This window comes from Sus scrofa, chromosome 1 (genome assembly GCF_000003025.6).
Source record: "Sus scrofa isolate TJ Tabasco breed Duroc chromosome 1, Sscrofa11.1, whole genome shotgun sequence".
Taxonomy (NCBI): domain Eukaryota; kingdom Metazoa; phylum Chordata; class Mammalia; order Artiodactyla; family Suidae; genus Sus; species Sus scrofa.
Genome location: NC_010443.5, coordinates 216,665,886 through 216,688,682, shown reverse-complemented (window position 1 = coordinate 216,688,682; position 22,797 = coordinate 216,665,886). Strand labels below are relative to the sequence as shown.

Here is a 22,797-nt window from a genome sequence, read left to right as displayed (position 1 = left end):
TAATATTTTAATTGGAAATACTAGACTATATAGAATATATACTGAAAGAATTAGTGTAAGATCCTCAACTCATTGAAAATCTACCCCAGGACAGTAAAATTGCTAAATATTTCCCTGTATAGCCATAAAATAATTTTTTTTAAAAAACAAAATTTTTGAAAGTTCAAAATATGCTTAGAGGTATTTCCTTTTAACAGATGCTTTTGAAAGAAGTGTGAATTTCTCCATTAAAGTGGGAACCAGGTTTAGCCAAGAACTTTAATCTGTGAAGAGCACGTAATTGCACAAGGTGGGAGTAAGGCTAGAAGCTCTTCAATATTAAACTCTTCTGGAATGGTGTTGCCCATACTCTGGAACAATCTGAATTTTAACCTTAGACTTCAGTCATGGGGCACACCTGAAGGCTGGGTACAGCCTAATCCGCAGAATATCACTGAGCTTTGTACAGCCTTCTTTGGACTTTGTGCATTCCTCAACAGTGACACCATGTGGCACTATAATAGAATGACAGCAGTGAACTCATTCTCTCCCTACCTAGCTAATTTTAGGTTGAGATATAATTCACATATCATAAAATTCACCATTTAAAAGTGTACAGTTTTAGGGAGTTCCCATTTTGGCTTATTGGGTTAAGGACCTGATGCAGGTTTGATTCCTGGCCTCGCATAGTGGGTTAAGGATCCAGCACTGCCTTGGCTGTGGTAGGCCTGCAGCTACAGCTCTGATTTGACCCCCTAGCCAGGGAACTTCCATATGAGGGTGGGTGCAGCCATAACAAGAAAAAAAGTTTACAGTTTAATGGCTTTTAGTATATTCAAAAAATTTTTCAATCATTACCCCTATCTAATTCCATGCATTTTCTTTACCTCCCAAAAGAAACCCATTAACCATTAGCAGGTAATTCCCATGGTCCTCCTAGCCCCTTAGCCCCTGGAAGCTCCCAATCTGCTTTCTGTTTCAATAGATTGCCTATTCTAGACCTTTTATATAAATGGAATCATACAACATATGGCCTTTTGTATTTGACTTCTTTCATTTAGCATAAGGTTTTCAGGGCTCATCCAAGTTGTAACATGTATCAGTACTTCATTCTTTTTAATGACTGAATAATATTTCACTGTGTGGATATACAATTTTTGTTTATCCATTTAAAATTGATGAACATTTATATTGTTCCTATTTTTTTGCTATTATGAATAATGCTGCTATGAACACTTGTGTACAAGTTTTTTGACATATGTTTTCAATTCTCTTGGTTAGGTATATATGTAGAAGTAGAATTCTATGTTAAATGGCAGTTCTATGTTTAATTTTATAAGGTTGAACAAATACATGATGACACCAGCATTGAATAAAATACAAATTTCACTACACACTTAGATGGTAGTTAAAGGCATAGACATTGAAGCCAGGGTACCTGGGTTTGAATCTTAGCTGTACTGCTTCCTAGCTATGTAAGCTTAAACAAATTACTAAAGTTTTGTGTCTCAGTATCCACATCTCTAAAATAGGGGCAATAGTAATATCTTCCTCATAAGATTGTTATAAAATTTATATGAGCTAAAATAGGCAAATCACCAAGACATGGTGTCTGAAATATAAAAAATGCTATGTTTTACTATTACTATTATTTTAAATCTATATTATAATTACTGAATTTTGTTTTCTTAACTGATAGTTGAAAAAAGTGAGGATATGGTTTGTTGAGGTTTACCATTGAAAGGGATGACAGTAATTTAAGGAGGCAGCCAAATCAATGAGAGCTTTTTTGAACAGTGGGCACTTATATTTCAGAGTGTAATTTGAATAAAACTAAGGCTTCACATGGTTCAGTCCAAGCATGTAATAGCATTCTAAGAAAACATAAACTGACTTCTAAAACACTGAAGAATAATACTTTCTTAAAGAGTCCCTACAAATGATCTGCATGGCATATTTAATAGGAAACTTCTAAAATCTTCTCTAGATATTTGTCTTTCCAAATATTTTTTCCACTTCCAGTAGCTACTTATATTTTTCCTACTTCTCAATCATGAGTTCTCCATATCACTTAGACTGAACCCTGATAACCCTCTACCTACAGCCATGCCACTCACATAACCATGTTCCCAGCCAGTGACTCAGCTTCCTGCACTTCTGAGAAATTCACCCTGGTCTCTTAGCCAGAATGCCTTCTTTTAAAAAAATTGAAAACAGTCCCTGAAATCTGGTGAATAAAATGATCTACCTTATTATATAATCCTTCTCCTTTGAAATTCTTCACAAGTGGGGCCCAATATTTTGTCTGTGCCATTCAGGGACATTAAAAAAAAAAAAAAAAAAAAAACACTCCCTGATTTCAGTCTTCATTCTTTTTCCCTTTCTTCTGTGGCAAGAATCCCTAGAAGTGCTGGACAGCTCAGCCTGGCATTGTCCATTAAATTTCTTCCAAGCAAAACCTGGGAACAAGCATATCCACGTTAGACTTTTCTTCCCTACTCCCCATCTTTCTCTTGCCCTCCAAGAACACATGAAAAATGCTGAGTTCCCTGGATTAATTTTTTATGGTTAAAGTAGGCACCACTGATCCCATATATCAAAACCAAACAAATGAGGGTTATCTTCATAACTGTTGGAGTGTGTGACATACAGAGTAATGGACACTCAATGATTTTGCTTGAGACCAACCCTACTATACTAGAAGCAAACTAGAACCACATTTTCCAACTCAAACCTAGGCCAAGCCTTACTGTGTTTGGGGAAACTACTTATCTTCATCCCCTGGGAACTTGCCTTGATAGAGTTGGATTCCAAGGGGTAGAAATATGCCTAAATTGCTTCTGACTTTCCAAGTTTACCATGGTGTTTGAGGTCAGAGTATTACTATCCTATCTTATTATAAAAATGCTGATATGATTTTCTCTTTTGCTTTGTTAGGTCTGATTAGCACAAAATTTAGCAAAAGTTTCTGGGTCAGGGCCTTTGCTTGGGGTTGTAAAATGTCAATTATTCTAGTCTGTAACTGACATGTTTCTACTTGCCTTGTTTATTCACAGGCACAAAAGAAACCAATGCTTTCCACTTACTCTCTACTCTGCCTTATTCTGTAAGGAAGTAAAACAGTTATCCCTAGAGTACACACTTGCACTCCTTAGCTGTGCATTTTTCAGGCTCTGAGGCCTTCCCTCTGTTAACCTTATTAAAGGAATGCTCTAACCATAACTCAGCACCTTTTCCTCTCATCTCTGGCACAACGCTCCCAGGAAATTTCTTCAACTTATGATAGAAAATGACCTGGCCTAGTCATTTTGTAGCCTAAGTCTCAGGAGCAGGACCAAGGCCCTTGGACCACTTCCAGCATACTGCCACCACCTTTCCAATTCTGCAAAGGAATGTAATTTCCTTTTTTTTTTTTTTTTTCTTTTTCTTTTTTAGGGCCACACCTGGGGCATATCGAAGTACCCAGGCTAGGGGTCGAACTGGAGCTGCAGTTGCCAGCCTGTGCCACACCCACAGCAGTGCAGGATCTGAGCTGTGTCTGCAACATACACCACAGTTCAAGGCAATGCCAGATCCTTAACCCACTGAGCAGGGCCAGGGATCAAACCACAACCTCATGGACACTAGTCAGGTTTGTTACTGCTGAGCTACAATGGGCTCCATCCTGTTTCTGATGATCAAAAAAGTTTACTGGAAATTGCTCCTTCACCAGGAATATGCTAGCATCACTTCAGGCCCACTTGTAAGAACCTGGAATCTATCTCTCTAAGGTCAGGACAAACAAGGATCACCTGTCTTGTTTCAGGGGCAAAAGTGAAAGTAGAATGGACAGAGGTAGAATGAAGCTTGATGTTGATACCAATTAAATTAAATGAAGAAGGAGAGTTATACCTGCACTTGCAAAAAACTCTTGGTTCAGTATTTTTTCCTTAAACATTATACTACCAACTTTTAAAACTTCAGCATGCACATGAATCACATGGGGATGGTGTTGAAGTGTAGACTCCTAGAACCACCCCCAATAGAACTGGATCTAACAGTTCTGCAGCAGAGCTCTGGAATATGTATTTTTACTTGAACTACTCCAAGTCAAGTGTGATATAAATGACCCTCAGAAACACTCTGAGAAACAGCACATTGGCCAAGATGAGTTTGTAACGTCTAAAAATGAACAGAGTAAGAGGGGTGAGAATGGGATATGGTGATACTAGAGATCAAGAGGATGTCTAGTCCTGCAGCTCTGGCTTCCGAGGGCTCATCTCTTACCTGAGCACTCTTCCATCTACTTTTCCCAAACCACAAAAGCAAACAAGGTTCTGGGACTAATGCCCTCCTGGCTGTTTGATTTGCATATACTTTTTTTGAAGTGATAAAGTCTCTTTTTTTCTATATACTTCCTTTGTTTTTTTAATCTCCAGAGGATATAAAAACTGTATTAAAAAGCTTGATAAACAGTATGGGAAAGTAAATGGCTGATGGGTGGAAACAGGTGGGTGAGATGAACAAAATCACAAATCCTCAGATTACTAATATGTAAATTTCTGAGTAGAAAGCTGAGTAAATACCTTCCATTCCCATCAGCAACTTCAGAGAAAGGCAAATTCCATTCACCTCTTACCTTCCCTGCTGATCATTAGGTAGACTGAACACTGCTTTGGTGAAATAAATAAACAAGAACTAAACACCCTCACCCCCAGTTTTAAAATTTTCCGTAGGCTGGCTAAGAGGATATTACTTAATCCTGCCTATTCAGTTAATTATTTGCTCAAGAAAACTCAGCTAGTTAGTGGTAAGTGGCTCAAGAACCAGCTTTTTCCCACTTGATAGTGATGACCACAGTAACAGGTCTTAAAGTCTACATTCTAGGTCTTGATGCTCATTTTTAGAAAAATTAACCTGAAGAAGTAGAAAATATCACAGGGAATAAAGTTGATAAAACACTGCTCTAGTCCACCATGTGTCCTAAAAAGGAGATTTGAGCTCAGTCTCCAAGTCTCTTACAGTTTTATTGAGGCTAAGGAGAATTTCACACTCACCACCGTATTTTAATGGCAGTATCATTCTCTGTATTTTCACAAGTTAAAAAATAAAAATATGTGATATTCTAATAATGTGAAAATTCTTACTTAGGAAGTAAATACTGTAACCCAGGTATTGGGAACATCTCAGTATTCATTCATTATGCAGTATTTTGAATTGCAGTTGAATAAATAGGAAAGGCAAACAATGAAGAGTCCAATTTATCAATTTAAAATTAAAAACGAAAGAGGGAGGGAAGAAGGGAGACAGCGAGAGTGAGACAGCCAGAGAGCAAAAGAGTGAGAGAGAAGCACCTAGAAATTCAGTGGTGGGGAGGACTTAAGCAAATCCTGCCCCCAGCCCCCACACCCCTGGGTGAATCACCTGGTTTCAGCTCACTTTTTTGATCCAGAGTTACGATACAATTTTCTTAAGCCTCACCTAGAATGTGCTACCCCAACTTGGGTCTCTAGCTTGGCATGACTGTAGGGATTCAGAGCATTCTTAAAAAGTGTTAAGTCATCATGGGAAGTTATTTTAATGACAAAACAATTATAGTTTCACTACGTCGAGGAACCTTGAGAAAGTCCACGTTGTAAAAATATATTTCCTATCATGTACACACCTACTTTCTAGAATAAAAATCTAAGCCATATATATGGGTCTGTACTTTTACTTTTTACATGTTGAAGATTTATAATCAAGGTTTGTCAAGATGATCCATCATTTGGTTTAAAAAAAAAAAAAGCTTTTATCAGAAAGGGAGGAATTTAGAGTAGGGATTTTCGAGGTAAAACCAATGTCTGAAATCTTTGTGATGATTTCGGGCTTTGGTTTGTTTTTAATCTTTTGAAACATCAGATAAACTGATTTGTTCTAATCCTTTCCTTGAAACTTTTCTTTTAAAAAGCTGATTTACGAGAAGAGAAGCCAGACTTTCACTTTTGGTTTCATTTATCTATCTTTTCATTCCAGAATGAAAAATCCTCTTCTTTCCCAAATTACAAGGTTTACCACAGGGTGAGTCTGGGTTCTCAGTAGGAGGCAGTAGGAGGGCTGGTCCAGGGGCGGGTCTGTCCAGCGGGGTGGGAGGGGAAAGTCAACCACACTCGCTCATTAGCGTCTGGCCGCGGCAGGTGGTCCTAGCAGCCTTCCGGCTCAGCGCCTCGCTCTCCGCGTCAGCAGCGAGTCTCCCGCTCGCAGGTAGGGAGCGTTCTCGCTCACTGGCCAGCGTCTTTGCCCATCAATAGGGCACTTTAAAACCTGCAATCTATAGATCCTTTCTTTGGAATGGAGAGAGGAGAAAGGGAGGGGGAAACATGATGGTTTGTTTGGGTGAAATAGAGTCGATTAGGTTTAATAAGAGTAAGTAGCAATTTTAGCTTTTCGCTAGACGGGATTCAATTTTGCTTAATGTCAATCTTGTAAGTACATATATGTTTCTGAGTGTTCACGAATGTGGTACTGAGGTGGGTTGCCGGGTCTAGAGGGAAATTTTTAGACTGGAGGTCGTGACACCTGGGTCCCAGACCACTCACAGCAGCGCTCACCAGCGATCTGTTCAGGGTAAGTCATAACACCTGCAGCGTCTGTAAAACCCTTCCCCCACCCCTCCTTGCTGTGAGAGTCAGGATACCCAAACCTGAGTTCTTTGCTCTGTCCTCTCTGAGAACCTCAAGGAGTGCTGAAGGAGGAAGAAGAGGAGGCTAAGGGAAAAATGTTAAAACCTTTTTTAGACACATTGAGTTTAGCCAAATTCAGTTTGGATTTTTTTTTATAAGGAGTACTTCATGTATCATTGTTAAAACTTGTTTTTACACCTAATGTGGATAATTTTCAATGGATTAAATCTCTTTCTAAAAATGTGATTTTTTTTTTTAATGGCTACATTACGTGGTGCTAGATAACCAAACAAAATTAATCTCCTCATGCTGGACATAAAGGTTATTTACAGTGGTTCACAGACTTAGCCATTCACTGAACATCATTGTATATAAATCTTTGGGACATTGCTGATTATTTCCTTCAGAGTAACTCTTAACAAGGGTAACTACATAGTCAAAGAGTCTGAAATATTTTAAATGTTTTTGATGCCATTTTGAAAATTGCCTCCCAGAAAGGTTATGTTTACATTGACAGATGATCAGCAGTTTTTAAGTACTGTGATACTCTGAAGAAGGAAAAAATTAGCCTTAAAAATTTTTATTTTACTGAAGTATAGTTGGTTTACAGTGTGTTAATTTCTGCTTACAGCAAAATGATTCACTTATACATACATTCTTTTTCATATTCTTTTTCATTATGGTTTATCACAGGATATTAAATATAACCATGCTATAAAAATGTGAATACTGTGCTATACTGTGGGACTTTGTTATCTATTCTATATGTAATAATTTCCATCTGATAACCCCAAAATCCCAATCCATCCTTCACCCACCCCCACCCCCCCACCCCTGCCTTGGCAACCACAGGTCTGTTTTCTATGTGAGTCTGTTTCTGTTTCATAAATAAGTTCATTTGTGTGATATTTTAGATTCCACAGAGTGATAACATATGGTATTTATCTTTCTCCTGATTTACTTAGTATGATAATCTCTATGTCCATCCATGTTGTTCTAAATGGCATTATTTCATTCTTTTTTATGGATAAGTAATATTCCATTGTATATATGTACTGCATCTTTTTTATCCAGTCCTCTGTTGATGGACATTTAGTTTGTTTCCATGTCTTGGCTATTGTGAATAGTGTTGCTGTGAATACAGGGGTGTGTGTATCTTTTTAAATTATAATTTTATCAGGATATATGCCCAGGAGTGGGATTGCTGGATCATGTGACAACTCTATTTTTAGGTTTTGAGAAACCTCCATACTGTTTTCCATAGTGGCTGCACCAAAAATTAGCCTTTTTTTCAGTGGAGAAAAGTAGGCAACACTTAGAGTGAAGTCTTAAAGGAAGCTTCAGAAATACTATCAGGAATTAAAGCCACACATAGGAAAGGTACAGGACTGAGGGATGGAGTCTGGGCACAGGGTTTAGTTTGTTTCATAGAATTTGATATTTTAGCAGAGGTTTAATAAATCAGCTCTCTTTATCTGTTAATAAGGTAGGTTTTCAGCTCACTAGGTTTTCAAACTCTAGGAATTTCTTTAGTCAAATCATAGTTCATAAACATTAGGTAAATATAAAAGGAAACCCTGAACTAATAGATATCAAGACTCTCCTTGCTTCTACTTTTGAGGAAGAAAGCTTGAGTTATTTCTCTTTTTCTTTCTACCCATCCTACCTTAGGGAGATGGAGAAGTGGTATCAGTTCCATAGTGTTAGACTGGGTTCCCCCAGGGACAAACCTGCTTCCCCTTCCTGAATGAACCATCACTTCTTCCCTAGTTCGCATTTCCTTGCTCTTTGAATGTCTCAGTTCTTATCTGGGAATTCAGATACACTGTCAGAGTTTCTTACCTGAAGAAGATATCAGTGTTCTCTTAGACCAACTGCCCTGATGTGGGACTTAGAGGTCAGACCTATTTAAATAGTCTTATTTTCCCTCTGCTGTTCCCCCACTAATTATAGCTGTACTCCAAGGGAATGGAGCCTTGGAAGAAGAGGTATTGTGAGGAATTAGGTAAATATCATATCCAATCCATCAGCTTCATCACCTTTCAGTAACTCTTAATTACCTATAAAATTTTCAAGCGAATTCATTAAAAGATAGGAACTCCGCCAGGCTTTACCGTAAAAAATGGAAAAATCAGTTGTAGTCCATTAGTGGATTTAATGTCCCTCTGTTTTTTTAATTGTTCTTTGCTTGGAGTTAGAGATATAAATTTTTCTTTTGCTTGATAAATGTATTTGTTTCTGTAATATCATATTAGTATTTAATAATTATGGCATAATCAACTCTGGCCCAAGGAAGTGATGCCATATAGCTGCTGCAGCTTTATTTCAGCAACCTTTGTGTTCTCACAGGTCTATCTGCCATCCCTATTCCCCATGTGCAGGGAAGACAGAAAGAAAAGAAATAAGAATTATGCACCTAACACTAGCAGGAGGTTGATGATGACTTGTATTATTTTATCCTTTTAGTATGTGTGTCTCTATATGACTATGAAAGATTCATTCAGGTTGGTAAGAAACCAGTAAGATAAACAGGCCCCCACAATTGATCAGATAATTCACAAAAGAACTAAAATAATCAACAAACCCATGAAAAATCCAAGATGTATTTTATAATTAAATTAGAAAAAAATATTTTAAAACCATACCAAGTGCTAAGTGAAGACACACTGTAACTGGTACCAATTATCCTTATGTATCAAGAACCAGAAAAATTCTTTATTCTTGATCAGCAGTTCCACTTGGGGAAATCTACCCTCGGGGCCTAGCCTGGGACCTAGTGCACAGAAGGTACTTAACAAATATTTTCTGAATACACAATACTTAAGATTATTATTAATTTTTTTGTGTTTTTTTTTAGGGCCACACTCGAGGCTGTGGAGGTTCCCAGGCTAGGGGTCGAATTGGAGCTCTAGCTGCTGGCCTACACCACAGCCACAGCAATGCCAGATCTGAGCTGCATCTGCAACCTAAACCACAGCTCACAGCAACACCAGATCCTAATCCACTGAGCGAGGCCAGGGATTGAACTTGAGTCCTCATGGATAGTAGTCAGATTTGTTTCCACTGAGCCATGAAGAGAACTCCCAAGATATATATTTTTTTAAATTGGAAATGATCCTATAGCTAACAACAGGGAAACTAAACATTATGAGACCACTAAAAAGATACTTATGAATATCATACTATAAAGTAGAAGATATTTATATCATAATTATTAAATAAAAATGGGTGTGAAGTGTATAATAAGGTTATAATTATTTTTTAAAAAATTCATAGTGGAAAATGTTCAGAGTAATCGAAAAGTATCTCAACCTTGGCACTGTTGACATTTTGATCAGCTATATCCTTGCTGTGGGGGTTTTCCTGTGCATTATAGGATGTTTTGCGACATCCTTGTCTTTTACTATTAGATAACAGAAACCTTTTCTCTCCACCCCGTTTTGACAACCAAAATGTTTCCAGGCATTACTAAATGTTCTCTAGGTTAAAGTGATGGAATAGTGAATGATTTTCCCCTTATTTTTTCATTTTCTGTAACATGGTTATATCTCTTTATAATGAAGAAAAACAGAAAAATAAACAAATGTCATTAATCTAAACTCTGAGGTTTGGAGTTTGGGGGTTCTTTCTGTTATACTGCTCTGTCTGCCAAATCCTTTGCATCTTTGCAAGGTGAAATGGATCATTAAATTTTTCTTCTAATAAAAGTAAAGCATATCCATTTGTTTGAAAGTTTGTACACAGAAAAACACCAAAGAAGTTATTCACAATCTCATCTCCCTTTTTTTTCCTTTCTTTTCTCCTATCCTTTCTTTCTTTTGAAAACTGTTTAGGTGAAAACCTGACTATTCTTTCTCTAATTTCACGCCTAGAGATAATCACTGTCAGCATCTTGGTATGGATTGTTCTGTACATTTCCTGTGTCTAAACACACACACACAGATTTTTTTTTTAAACAAAAGTGGATTTCTGCTACATATACTCTTCTGAAACTTACTTTCTACATCTTCACAAATATCTACATGAATTCTGTCTTTAATGATTTACATTGTATAGACATAACCAAAATTTATTTAACCATTTAAACTATCTACGGTATTCCCAGTTTGGGGCTAGTGTTAGCAGAGGAAGTGAAAGCTAATATATATACATTTAAAATTTTAGTGGAGGTTACCAAATTACCCTCCAAAAAAGTTATACAATCTAACATTCCTACCACTGGTTGGTAAGAAAGCCCATTTGTTCATATCCTCACAAATGCTGAGTATTAAGAGTCTTTATAATTTTCATCAAGGTAATAAGTGAAAAATGATATCTCATGTCTTAAACTTTCACTTTGTCTTTATTGGTAAGATTGAGCATTCTTTCCTATGTTTAGAGGGTTTTTTTTAATATTACCTTTATTCTTTATCTTTATTGAAATATAGTTGATTTAGGAGTTCCCATCGTGGCACAGAGGAAATGAATCTGACTAGGAACCATGAGGTTTTGGGTTCCATCCCTGGCCTTGCTCAGTGGGTTAAGGGTCCAGCATTGCCATGAGCTGTGGTGTAGGTCACAGACGCAGCTTGGATCTGGCATTGCTGTGGCTGTGGTGTAGGTCAGCAGCTAGAGCACCAATTGGACCCCTAGCCTGAGAACCTCCATATGCGGCCAGTGCGGCCCTAGAAAGGGAATATATATATATATAATTGATTTACAATGTTAATTTCTGCTGTATAGCCCAGTGATTGAGTTACATTGTTTTCCACCATGGTTTACCACAGAGTATTGAATATAGTTCCCTGTGATATACAGCAATACCTTCTTGTTTATTAGATGTCTTTGTATTTCTTATTCTCTGAACTGTGTATTGGAACTTTTGGCTCATTTTCCTATAGGATTGTATGTAGGTTTCTTATTGTTTTTAGGAACTCTTTATATAAGCATAGCATAAATCTTCTGCCTTACAGATATATAGCACTAGTTAATTGATCAGTTGTGAATTTTTGTATGTATAGATGTCAAAGAGATCCTAAGAAGGACAACTGACTTTCTTTTCAAGTGTGTAAATATATGTATAACACAAGATAGAAAATATGTTAATAAATAAATAAACCTGCTGAACTATAGTGCAAATCTTCTTTATTTATTCCTTTATTGGAATTTACGCTCCTAGAGGAGAGAGCGATTTTTCTTTCATGTTCACTGCTGTGTCCCTAATGCCTAAAATTGTATATGGCACAGAAGAACTGCTCAGTTACGTTTGCTGAATTAAAGAATTGGTAGAATTTCAAGCAGAATGACAAAATGAAGAGTAGAATCTAGGCAGATACCCCTGAAAGAGTGGCTGTGAGTGAGTCACATCTTAATTTGAAGTGTCCGAATCCAACTGTTTCTCTTTCTCACTCCCCCTGCTGCTAGTGAAATCAGTTTATTGAGGAAATAGAATTTATAATTTGGAGTAAACAAAGGGCAAAAGAAGAGATTTTAGAAGGATGGTTCCTGAGGGAGAACTGTCATGGTTGGAATAATGATGTAGGTTTGCATAGTTAAAGGGTAGGATGAAAGTATTCAGCTACTGGTTGGCGGGGGTGGGGGGGGATAGAAGGTGGGGGATATGGAAGTCACCATCTCCTTGCTGTGAAATGTAGTATTGAGCAGGTTGTTATTTCTAGATATGTTACACTGCAGAATAAACATAAAATAATTGAGAGGTTTGGGTGCAATATTTTCTTCCTGGCTTCTTTTGAGTGTACAGGGTTTTTCTAGGACTTGTAATTAAATTTAAAAAGCCTCATCCTAGTACCTTTTTTTTTTTTTCCTTCTGGCTTTATATGGCTATATATATATTAAGTGAAAGCACTGACATTCTAAATTCCCTGCTGCATTTCAGGACTTACAAATTTGTCATTGTCTGGTTATCAGAAGACTATTTCAATTAGAACCGCCAAGTCTCATAGTGTATGAGTATTCAATTATTGAGTAAAGCAGTTTTCTCTTTGTGTTTTCCATGATTAGGTCATTCCAGAAAGATGAGGATATGTAGTATCTTTACATTCATGGCTTACTGTTGTTTGCTGGAAGGTAAGACACCAAATCCTTTCATTAGGTTCTATATTTTATATATTTTAACTACAAGATAAAAAAATAATAAAAATGGATATAATTCTTATAGAAAGGATATTCTATTTTCCTAAATTATAATTCATAAGACTGTTTCATAAATCCATTTCACTGGACAAAAATATAGGGATATGGACATATTGAAAGAAACAAAATTAATCTATATCCATTTATCCACTGCTCATTATCCTTATCCATTTCCCAAGGATAATTATTGAAATACATGTGGAAATGTCCTATGAGTATACTTTAATGTTTGTTTTAAACAAAGACAGGATCATTGTACCCACCTTGCTCTGTAGCTTGTTTTTCCCAATGAATATATACACAAACAACTGCTTAAGAGTTTAAGTAGAGAGGACTATGGGAAAATATGATTTAGGTAATGTAAAAGGCAAGTAACTGTCTAGCCAAAGGATATTCTGTGGATGTCCACATTAAACAAATTCCTTCTGGTTATAGGTACTCCATTATCAAATAACATTTCTATAATAGCAGAAGGTTATGAATTTGGGGACAACAAATTGTTCAGCTAATTTTATTATTCTAACTCAGGGATGAGACATGTCTCAAGCCCACTGGATAAAATATGTATTTCAGGGAAATAAGTTCTTAAATGTAATAACCATGTAAGTGACCAGAGAAAGCATTTATAAACCCTACAGTCATTCTATAAATTTTTTTTAAGAATTGTCCATCCTCTGAAGTTTGGTCATCTTTCTTTTCAGCATTTACTATCACAGTTCCCAAGGACATGTATGAGGTAGAGTATGGCAGCAATGTAACATTGGAATGCAGATTTCCAGTCGACAAACAATTAAACTTGCTTGCATTAGTTGTTTACTGGGAAATGAAGGATAAGAAAATTATTCAATTTGTGAATGGCGAGGAAGACCTGAATGTTCAGCACAGTAGCTACAGCCAGAGGGCCCAGCTGTTGAAGGACCAGCTCTTCTTGGGAAAGGCCTCACTTCAGATCACAGATGTGAAATTGCAAGATGCAGGGGTTTACTGCTGCTTGATCAGCTATGGTGGTGCCGACTACAAGCGGATTACTTTGAAAGTCAATGGTAAGACATTATAGATAAAGAGATACAATCTTTATTAAAACTATATCCCATTGTTGAGAACTTTTCATTCTTGGAAGTCTACCCTCACTTTCCATAGCAGCAGTCTGTTCATTCATTCATTCACACACTCATCCAATGAGCATTGCCTGAGCACCTCCTATTTGACAGCCACTGGAGATCCAGAGCCAAACATGATAGCCATGTTTCACAGTATGTTCATTTTTCATAAAAATAAATTCCTAATCTTCACTTTTTTATTATAAAAGTAATATATATACTTGCACATAATTCAGGTACTATGGAAGGAATCAAATGAACCACAAAATTATCTCTCCTCCCTTCACCACTATCCTTCATGGAATGCAAAGATAATAATCACTATCTGTGTGTCCCTCCAGGATTTTTTTAATTCAGTACCTGTTTTTTTTTTTTTAATTTTATGATGTCTCCAGAATTTTCCTTCCTTTAAACCTCTCTATGTCAAACCCAAATATATATATTAAAAACAAACCCCATTGTAAGGTTCACATTCAAAAAGACTTGAAGTCAATTTATAGAAAAAAATAATAACCATATCTAGTATTGAATAAACTATTCTTCCTTGAATTCTGTATAATTATGCTTACTGGACATACATTCATCTTAAAAATCTATACCAGTGTTATCTTGGGAGTGTTGAAGAGGAACTGTGAGTGTCAAAACTATGGGTACTGACCTATAATGACATGAGCTCACCTGGGTTCAAAGTTTTGGGTTGCCTCCAGCTAAGTAAAGGAAAACACTTTAGCTGAACTGCTCTACTTTTACTGTTAAGATTCATAAAGCTGAGAGCTGAAAGGATCCCAGGCAAGAGCACCTAATCCCAATGCCCAAAGAACAGAAACCCCCAAAAGGGTCATCTGCTCACTTACTTCCTATAATGATAACCTTGTCATTTGGACCTCCCTCCCATAGCCTATTGAAATTACTTTCTGATATTGAGCTGAAATCTGCCCTATCTAATCATAGTGTTGAGATTTTCTTACTGCTTCTTTTGTTTATATGGTGACCTTTTAATATGTGACTATGGAGTTCCCATTGTGGCTCGTTGGTTAAGAACCTGACGTAGTGTCTGAGAGGGTGCGGATTCAATCCCTGGCCTCCCTCATTGGGTTAAGGATCTGGCATTGCTGCAAGCTGCAAGATGCAGCTCAGATCTGGCATGGCTGTGGCTGTGGTGTAGGCCAGCATCTGCAGGCCGCAGTGTAGGTCTAGCAGCTGGACCCCTAGCCCAGGAACTTCCATATGCCACAGGTGTGGCTATAAAAACAAAACAAAAAAAATATGTGACTAGAATTAAATCATCGTCCTTGGTGTTTCTATTCTTAGCCTAAGTACTTCAATCTGAAGTAGAAAAAGCTTACATTTGTCACAAAAGGGTAACTAATCATTGTAAGCTCAAAATCAAAATTATTTAGGAATTAGGAGAAATGCATCTATTTTAGGGTATATTTCTGGGTCTCTGATTCTGGCTCAATTAATGCTACCTGTGTCAAGAAAATGTCACTTGCCTTGTGAATTAGATTTAATTTAATTGTATTTTACCATATGCTTCTCCAGAACAGATATTCATAAAAGCAAACTGGTGGGATTCCAAGTTGGAATTTTCAGCTTTTCTTCAGTCCATCAGCAAATATCAAGCATACTGTGTTTCAAAGCTTTAAATAAATTATTAAGACTTAGCTCTATGAACAGTCAGCATTGTTGGATCTCAGATAAAGAGGAAGAGCATGAGCCTGGCAGTCAGGTTGAAGGAAGAATAGAGTATAAGTTTCTGCTTCCAGCAGAAGAGTCTTTCATCAGCCTATAGGGAGTGTGCAGAGGGTGGGACAGTTGTCCCTGTAGTAAAGAAGGGTATTCTTGCAGGTTATCTGGGGCTCTATAATGTCCCTTCTGGATTTGTGATTTGCTATGGTTTGACACAATAAGAAATCTTTGGCACTGATGGTTTTTTTTCAAGGAGTGGTCCTTGGTGGAGCAAAGCAGATGACCAACCAGATTTGAGGATGTGATTTGTTTGACCATTCCATTTTGTATTACGAATTGCTAAATTGACACCCTAGTCCCGTTGATCTAGCTGTCATTTGCACACAGTGGTTTTGGAGGTCAAGTTGAGCTGCACTGAGAGCAAGTTAGCCATCAAGCTGCAGTTGTGCTGAGGCAGAGTCTCCAAAGAGTTTTTGTGCCAGTTTGCATGAGCTTAACAACTCAAGGAAGTAGAACTCCTGAGTCACCTCCATATGCAAACGATTTCACAGTAACGATTTCACTGTCAAGCTTCTCTTCCCATCACAGCAGACATGTGGTAACAGAGGTTCCCCACAGGGAGTTTACTCACCATGGGATTTTAAAGGTGAAGAATTTCAAAACTGAAATTTGAAAGAGCTGGTTTTAGATTAACTCAGTTATTATTATCACTTTGATGTTTTTGCACCTTTTGTGTTTGTTTAAATACCAGATTCTCAGGCATCTGGCTTTCGGTTGAAAATGTTATTTTTCCATAAACATTTGAACCTCATTTTCAGGGAAAATGAAGCTCCCATTTATACTTTAAAGAACTTAATCACAAAATTATAAATCAACTGTACTTCAATAAAACTTTAAAAAAATCTAATAAGGCAAGAATAAAGTGACAAATTTTAAAAAAAGAACTTAAGTGAGATTCAGCAACTGAAAGAACAAGAAGTGTGTAGTTATCCTGATAAAGCTAATTTGTTCATATAGATTAAGGATTAACTGCTTTTATTCTTCACCTACCCCATCTCTCCCACAAATTTACCAACCAGCATCGTTTAAATTTTCCCTGTAGCATTTGTCCCCATCTAATATGTTATGTAACATATATAAATGTACCTGTATCTTTTCCTTATTATCTCTCTCCATATTCTAGAATATATAGTCCACAAAAGCAGAGATCTTGGTCTGTCTTATTCATTTTAGTCTGTATCCCTAGGACTTGGCATATAAGAACGGTAGTGTGACAAGAACACATACATTAAAAATCTTTGTTGAATAAATGAATGAATGACATACTCCTCAAAATAGGATTAAACCTAAAAAATTTGAAACATGAACATTTTTGGATATGTGAAAATATATTTCCAAAACTGTGCATCAGTACCTTCTGACTGTCAGTACCCTAAAGAATGCCACGTGAGTGCATTTAACTGGTAGTAGTAAGAAGAGGAAAAGCAGCACTAGCAGTAATGGCAATAGTCATTAACATTTAGGTAGTGTTGGGTTCCAGGCCCTATCCCAAGCACTTTGCCTAGATCATCCCATTTAATTCTGAAGTCACCCTGTGGCGTAGGAGAATGATTATGTCCAAGATACATGTTTTTCAGGTTTTATTACCTCTGAAATCTGAGTGTGTCTTTCAGTAGGTGAAATCTGAGAGTAAATGATATGTGGTATTATTCTTCTCATTTTATGCATGAGGAAACTGAAATCCAAAAAAAATAAGTAGTTTGCCAAGTTCATTAAACCGTTAAGTGATACAGCCAGGCTCTAAACTCAAGTAGTCTGGCTCTGAAGTCTGTGCCCTTAACAACCAAATTTATTTCTGGTATTTGACCTCCAGAATGTATATCAGGATGTATATTGACTTCAAAGTTGGCTTTCCATGGTCTAGATGTTAGCAGTTGCATTAGTACGTGTGTACTCTAGATCATAAACCAGGAGTCTGCAAATGTTTTTGATTACCTACCCCAGAAGTAAAGCATGTTAGACTAATACATGTATGTGTAGTGTGTGTTTATAAAGAATATACCTGTGCTAATATATAGGTTATATCATAAGAAAATGACATTTTTAAAAGGCAAAAGAAATTGAACATCACCAATTTCATATGGTTCAACATACTACATTGTACATTCTACACATGTACAGAAATAGAAATTTTAAAAAGATAAAATGAAAATTTAATAAGCAGTATTTTCCGTGTCTTAATTATTATGCTTCATTATTGTTAACTAATATTTCATGGCATAATACACCTTAGGTAAAATTCATCATTAATAAAGGTGGATGGTCTTGAAAATCTTGAAGGTTTTTGACCAGTACCTTGTCAGGTCCAATTAGGTACTGATTTTTTACTTCATAAAGTTGTGGTAAGGAGTGTCACTCCTGCCATTTCCTTTTGGCTTATGCTTGAATTATTGGTAATATCTTCAATCCTTAGTTTCTTTGTGGAAAACCTTTTAATTAGTTGTTCATTTTGTAACCAGTTTAGTTTAGTTAAAGTCAGATAATAGAACCTCAAAATCTGTGATAATTCCAGACAAGTCACTGTCTTACCTTTGGTGTTATAAAACTCCCCAGTTCCTTTAAGGCCCTCCTGTGGCACACAAAGTGAGACCCAATGTCAATTAGTAAAGATTAGTAGGCTTAGAATATTTCTTATATGTATTTTTATTATTATAACAATTAAGTAGAAGTTCTAATATTTTCTTCTTAGACCCCAATACATGTGCCCCTCTTGAGAGATAAGTAAAATAGATATTTAATCAGTGAGTAGAATGAATCTACTAATTTATTGGGCCTTTAGAGGTTTATATATATGCCCAGGCATGAAACAACATTCTCTCTCTCTTTTTTTTTTTGACTGCACTGACAAAAAAGGAACTCATTTTGGAAGTTCCCGGGCAAGGGATTGAATCTGAGCCACAGCTGTGGCAGTGCTAGATCCTTAACCCACCGTGCCACAGTGGGAACTCAAACAATACTCTCTTTTATTCTTATCATTGATAATAGAAGGGAGTTCCCACTGTGGCCTAGTGGGTTAAGAATCTGACTACAGGGGCTTGGGTCACTGTGCAGGCACACAGGTTCCATCCCTGGCCTGGTGCAGTGGATTAAAGGTTTTGGCATTGCTGCAGCTACAGTGTCAGTCACAGCTGCGGCACAGATTCAATCTCTGACCTAGGGATTTCCATATACCATTGGTGTGGCCTTAAAAAAAATAAATAAAAACTAACATTTTTACCCTTAAAGTTTACCATTAACTATGATTTTAGGCTTGGAATTCTAATTATTCAAAAATCAAGCTATGTGCTAAATGAATTAGAATCTGTTACAGTAATATTATTTAATGAGGTATAATCAGTAGATTTATTTTTTAAATAATTCTTAAATATAACAGATACAAGATTGAGGACTCAAGGACTCATGAGAACTATTATTTATGTGTTTTGCAGTTGTAATTATGTTGATTTCCAGTGTTTCCATTGATGGCTTCATTGATTTAAAAGCACAAAAATCACATAATTATTTCAATTTTTTGACCCTGACTGTTTTGTATTAAATTTCTGTGACTGTATCAACAACAAAGCCATTGTTGTGTCTTTGGTAAAAGAATGGAGAGTTAAGGCTCTAGGTGGACCACTAGTTACGGTAAAATATTAATAGTAAAATAAAAATTATACCAACAGAATAATAACATAATAACATACTTGTAACAAAGAAACATGAATAAAGATCTTAGGCAATGTAAGTGTATTAAATATTGTGCTAAAATATTCAGTATTTGGGGTATTTTAATCCTTTAAGGGTCCCAAACTAATGATCTAAAATTTAATCAAAGTTTCTTCCTTGAGTATAATTAAATGACTTATTAAAATAAGAAGCAGGAAAAGTTAAAAAAATAAGAATCATAATGTGAATATTCTAGATGAGGTCCTAGAACGAAAAAAAATGGACATGAGGGAAAAGCTAGTGAAATGGAACGAAGTGTAAAGTTTAGTTGATAGTAATGTACTAGGGTTGGTTCCTTAGTCAGGACAAATGTCCCATGGTAATGTAAAGTGTTGACAATAGGGAAACTGGGAGAGAGGTATGTGAGCACTCTGTACTATCTTTGCACCTTTTCTGTAACTCTAAAACTGTTCTAAAATAAAAAGTAGATTTAAACTTTAAAAAGTATCATCCAGAAACACGTATCAATTTTTACAATGGCATAATACTATTTTTATACCTAATTCTGATCACTGACCCAAAGCTGAAAAAGCGAATGAATGGCACATCAACATGAAATTTTCTGTCTATTAAATAAGTCCAATAAAATAGTTCTGGATAGCTGGAGACGTTCATATTTATGAAGATAAATTTACAACAACAAAAAGGAAGTAACCAGGAATAAATTTAAGAAGAAATGGTTTGGCCCTTTGTAAAAACTATAAAGCTTTACTGAGAAACATACAAAGACTTAAGTAAATGGACAAACATATTTTATATTTGGATAGAAAGGTTTGAAGATGCTAATTCTCCTTTAAGTAATCTATACATTAACTTTGAGCCCAATAAAAATATCAGTATGTTTCTTTATAGCAAGATAGTTGTTCCTTTAAGCCCAAACTTGACCAAAGTATGAGTGAAAGAGTTGAAGCAAAACTGCCAGGCATTCTCCATGCCGGAACATTCAGAGACCTCTAACCAATAATCTTATTTCTCTGCGAACAGTCTAGATTGTTACTTTTTCTAAGGTAGACAAGACCAAGCCAAATGTCTAGTTCTGTGCTAAGTGAAAGCCATGACTTCTTTTTGTTCATGACCTAGCTCCATATCGCAAAATCAACCAAAGAATGTCTCTGGATCCGGTCACCTCTGAACATGAACTTACATGTCAGGCTGAGGGTTACCCAGAGGCCGAAGTCATCTGGACAAGCAGTGACTACCAAATCCTAAGTGGCAAAACCACCATCACCAGTTCCCAGAGAGAGGAGAAGCTTTTCAATGTGACCAGCACGCTGAGAGTCAATGCAACAACTAATGAGATTTTCTACTGCACTTTTCGGAGATTAGGTCCTGAGGAAAACAGTACAGCTGTGTTGGTCATCCCAGGTAATATTCTGAATGTCTCAATTAAAATGCACCTAGCTCTGGAAGTTCCCTTGTAGCTCAATGGGTTAAGGTACAGGTCACACACTGTGGCATGGGTTTGATTCCTGGCCTAGGAACTTCCGTATGCTACGGGTGCAGCCAAAAAAAAAAGAGCCTAGTGCTGTCCCATGGTACATAGACAGATGCCTGTTCACCTTAGGTATTCATTGTTTATTGAATTAATACCACTGTAATTACAAAATTAATCCTGCTTTCTCACCTCTGTTTACCCAAATTGTAGTGCTACTTAATAAACATTTCAGCCAATATTTATTGAATATTGTCTACATGCCAGGTATTGGGGTTTCTATGGCAGGAAGCAAGTGGAATGTACTTTTCTATCTTATTCCAAACAAGAGAGAGCCTTTTTCCTCGTCTGCCCCCCACCCCAAGGTAGTCTGTGACATTTCAACTTAAGGCAGTCTGCTTAGTGCATAAGATGGAAAGCTGTGTGTTCCTAGACAAGCGAGTCCACTTCTGTGTGCTTCACTTTTCTTACAAAGTTATAATCTACTGGGCAAAATTATCATCTATTGGTGAGAGCTAAGATGTTATGAAAATGACTTAAGATTCTTGTTTGCACAGATTCAATTTTTTTTTTTTTTAATCTCACTCTTCTATGAAAGTGGATGAAGCAGTTACAGTCTGGTGAAATGCTCAGACCTTTAGAGAAAGTCAGCCTTGTGAGCATGATGTTTAACGTAAACCCAGAGGTCTTCTGAGAAGTGCTTCTCACCACTCTCTCCCCCGCTAGATGCTGACAGTGAAGCTTAGGTGCTTCAGAGAAAATAACTAAACTGGGTAGACAAACCAAACAAAAGGAAAGGACAGTCCAGAGTGGTCCTATGAGCAAAAAGAGCAAAAAAAAAAATTTAGAAAATTAAAGAGATGTTCTTACTGAGAAATGAGTCACTTTGGTATGAGCTACATTAGTAGGTTCCTGCCATTTAAAACTGTTTTATGATGGCTTATTTGTTAGAAGACATAGGGTTAACTCACCTAACTGCTCAGAGTCTGTTTCCTCATCTGTAATGTGGGGATTTTTTTTTTTTTTTGTAATATCTGGCACACCTAACTCAGAGTTGTTTTGAGACTCAAATAAAATAGATATTAACAGGCTTTGTAAATCGCAAGCTACCAGAGAAAGGCTGACTGCTGTCATGGCTTTGAAGCTTGAACTAGATGGTGGGGGATCATGGCTAATGGTGGGAGGTGGGAGTTAGCAGTCTCTGGACATCATGTGCCATAATACCCCTCTTCTTTCTGTGTGGGACTGGAGACAGAGAGATTGGTGAGAGGTGCCAAGATGTTTAAACTGTGAAGAAATAAAAGATAGCAAACTGTGGAGAGACAAAAGATAGCAAACAATGGTACCCAATCATGGCCACAGATATGGGGAAATAGAAGCTCTTTAGCAGTGGTAATTGGCCTTCATGTTCCATTGTTGCTATGTACAGTAGGCTGCTAGCTTTTACGTTAAAGAATGTAAGAAGTGAACTCGTCAAGGCTACTGTATAGTATTGAGTTGCCAGTCCCTGTGAAGAGCACTTTATAAATTCAGCCTCACAAAAATTTCATTATCATTTCCAATTTGTAGGCTGGTTAAAGGTCTTTCTAGAAATCTCAGAGCTAGTGAGTGGCCCCAGAACTTAGCCCCAAGTCTATCTGTCCAAAGCCTAGGCTACTTCCACTTTTCCACGCTGCTTCCATTTTCATATCTGAGGTATCTTACCATTCCAGCCACCCACTGGCCATGAGCTTATGGTATTTAAGAAAATTAACCTAATGCTAACCTAAATTAAACTGCAAATTACTCTCTTGGCCCCTTCCAAAGAAAATTTTATCTTTAGTCAGTTTCTTTTTGTTTTGTTTTTTCAGAACCATATGTGGATCCAGCAAGAAAGAGGACTCACTGGGTGATTCTGGGAGCTCTTCTATTACTCATTGCTGTGACAGCCATCTTCTGTCTAAAAAGAAATGGTACTTCCTTTATTTCAGCAGTCTCCACTGGGGTTGTAGACAAATGTATGAGGGTACCACTGTTGTCACAATGGCACTTAGCAGGCAGAGCCAGGGATGCTAAATCT

General features: G+C 36.8%; 1 protein-coding gene across 13 annotated transcripts in view; it reads left to right on the top strand.

The window, feature by feature from the left end:
* The window catches only part of CD274 (CD274 molecule), a 146,354-nt gene that overhangs the window by 104,049 nt on the left and 19,508 nt on the right, over window positions 1-22,797 (top strand). For 7 of the 13 annotated variants that reach the window (XR_002341636.1, XM_021083736.1, XM_021083755.1 and 4 more), the window contains 4 exons: window positions 12,621-12,686; window positions 13,454-13,795; window positions 20,387-20,671; window positions 22,589-22,690. Coding sequence is in view for 12 of the 13 variants with exons in the window: in XM_021083736.1 (XP_020939395.1) it covers window positions 12,621-12,686; window positions 13,454-13,795; window positions 20,387-20,671; window positions 22,589-22,690 (795 nt within the window). In the remaining variant the exon portion in view is untranslated. Of the gene's footprint in view, window positions 1-5,776; window positions 6,019-6,079; window positions 6,565-12,620; window positions 12,687-13,453; window positions 13,796-20,386; window positions 20,672-22,588; window positions 22,691-22,797 lie in introns of those variants that run through there. The other 6 variants (XM_021083760.1, XM_021083740.1, XM_005660124.3 and 3 more) reach the window with 6 other exon arrangements.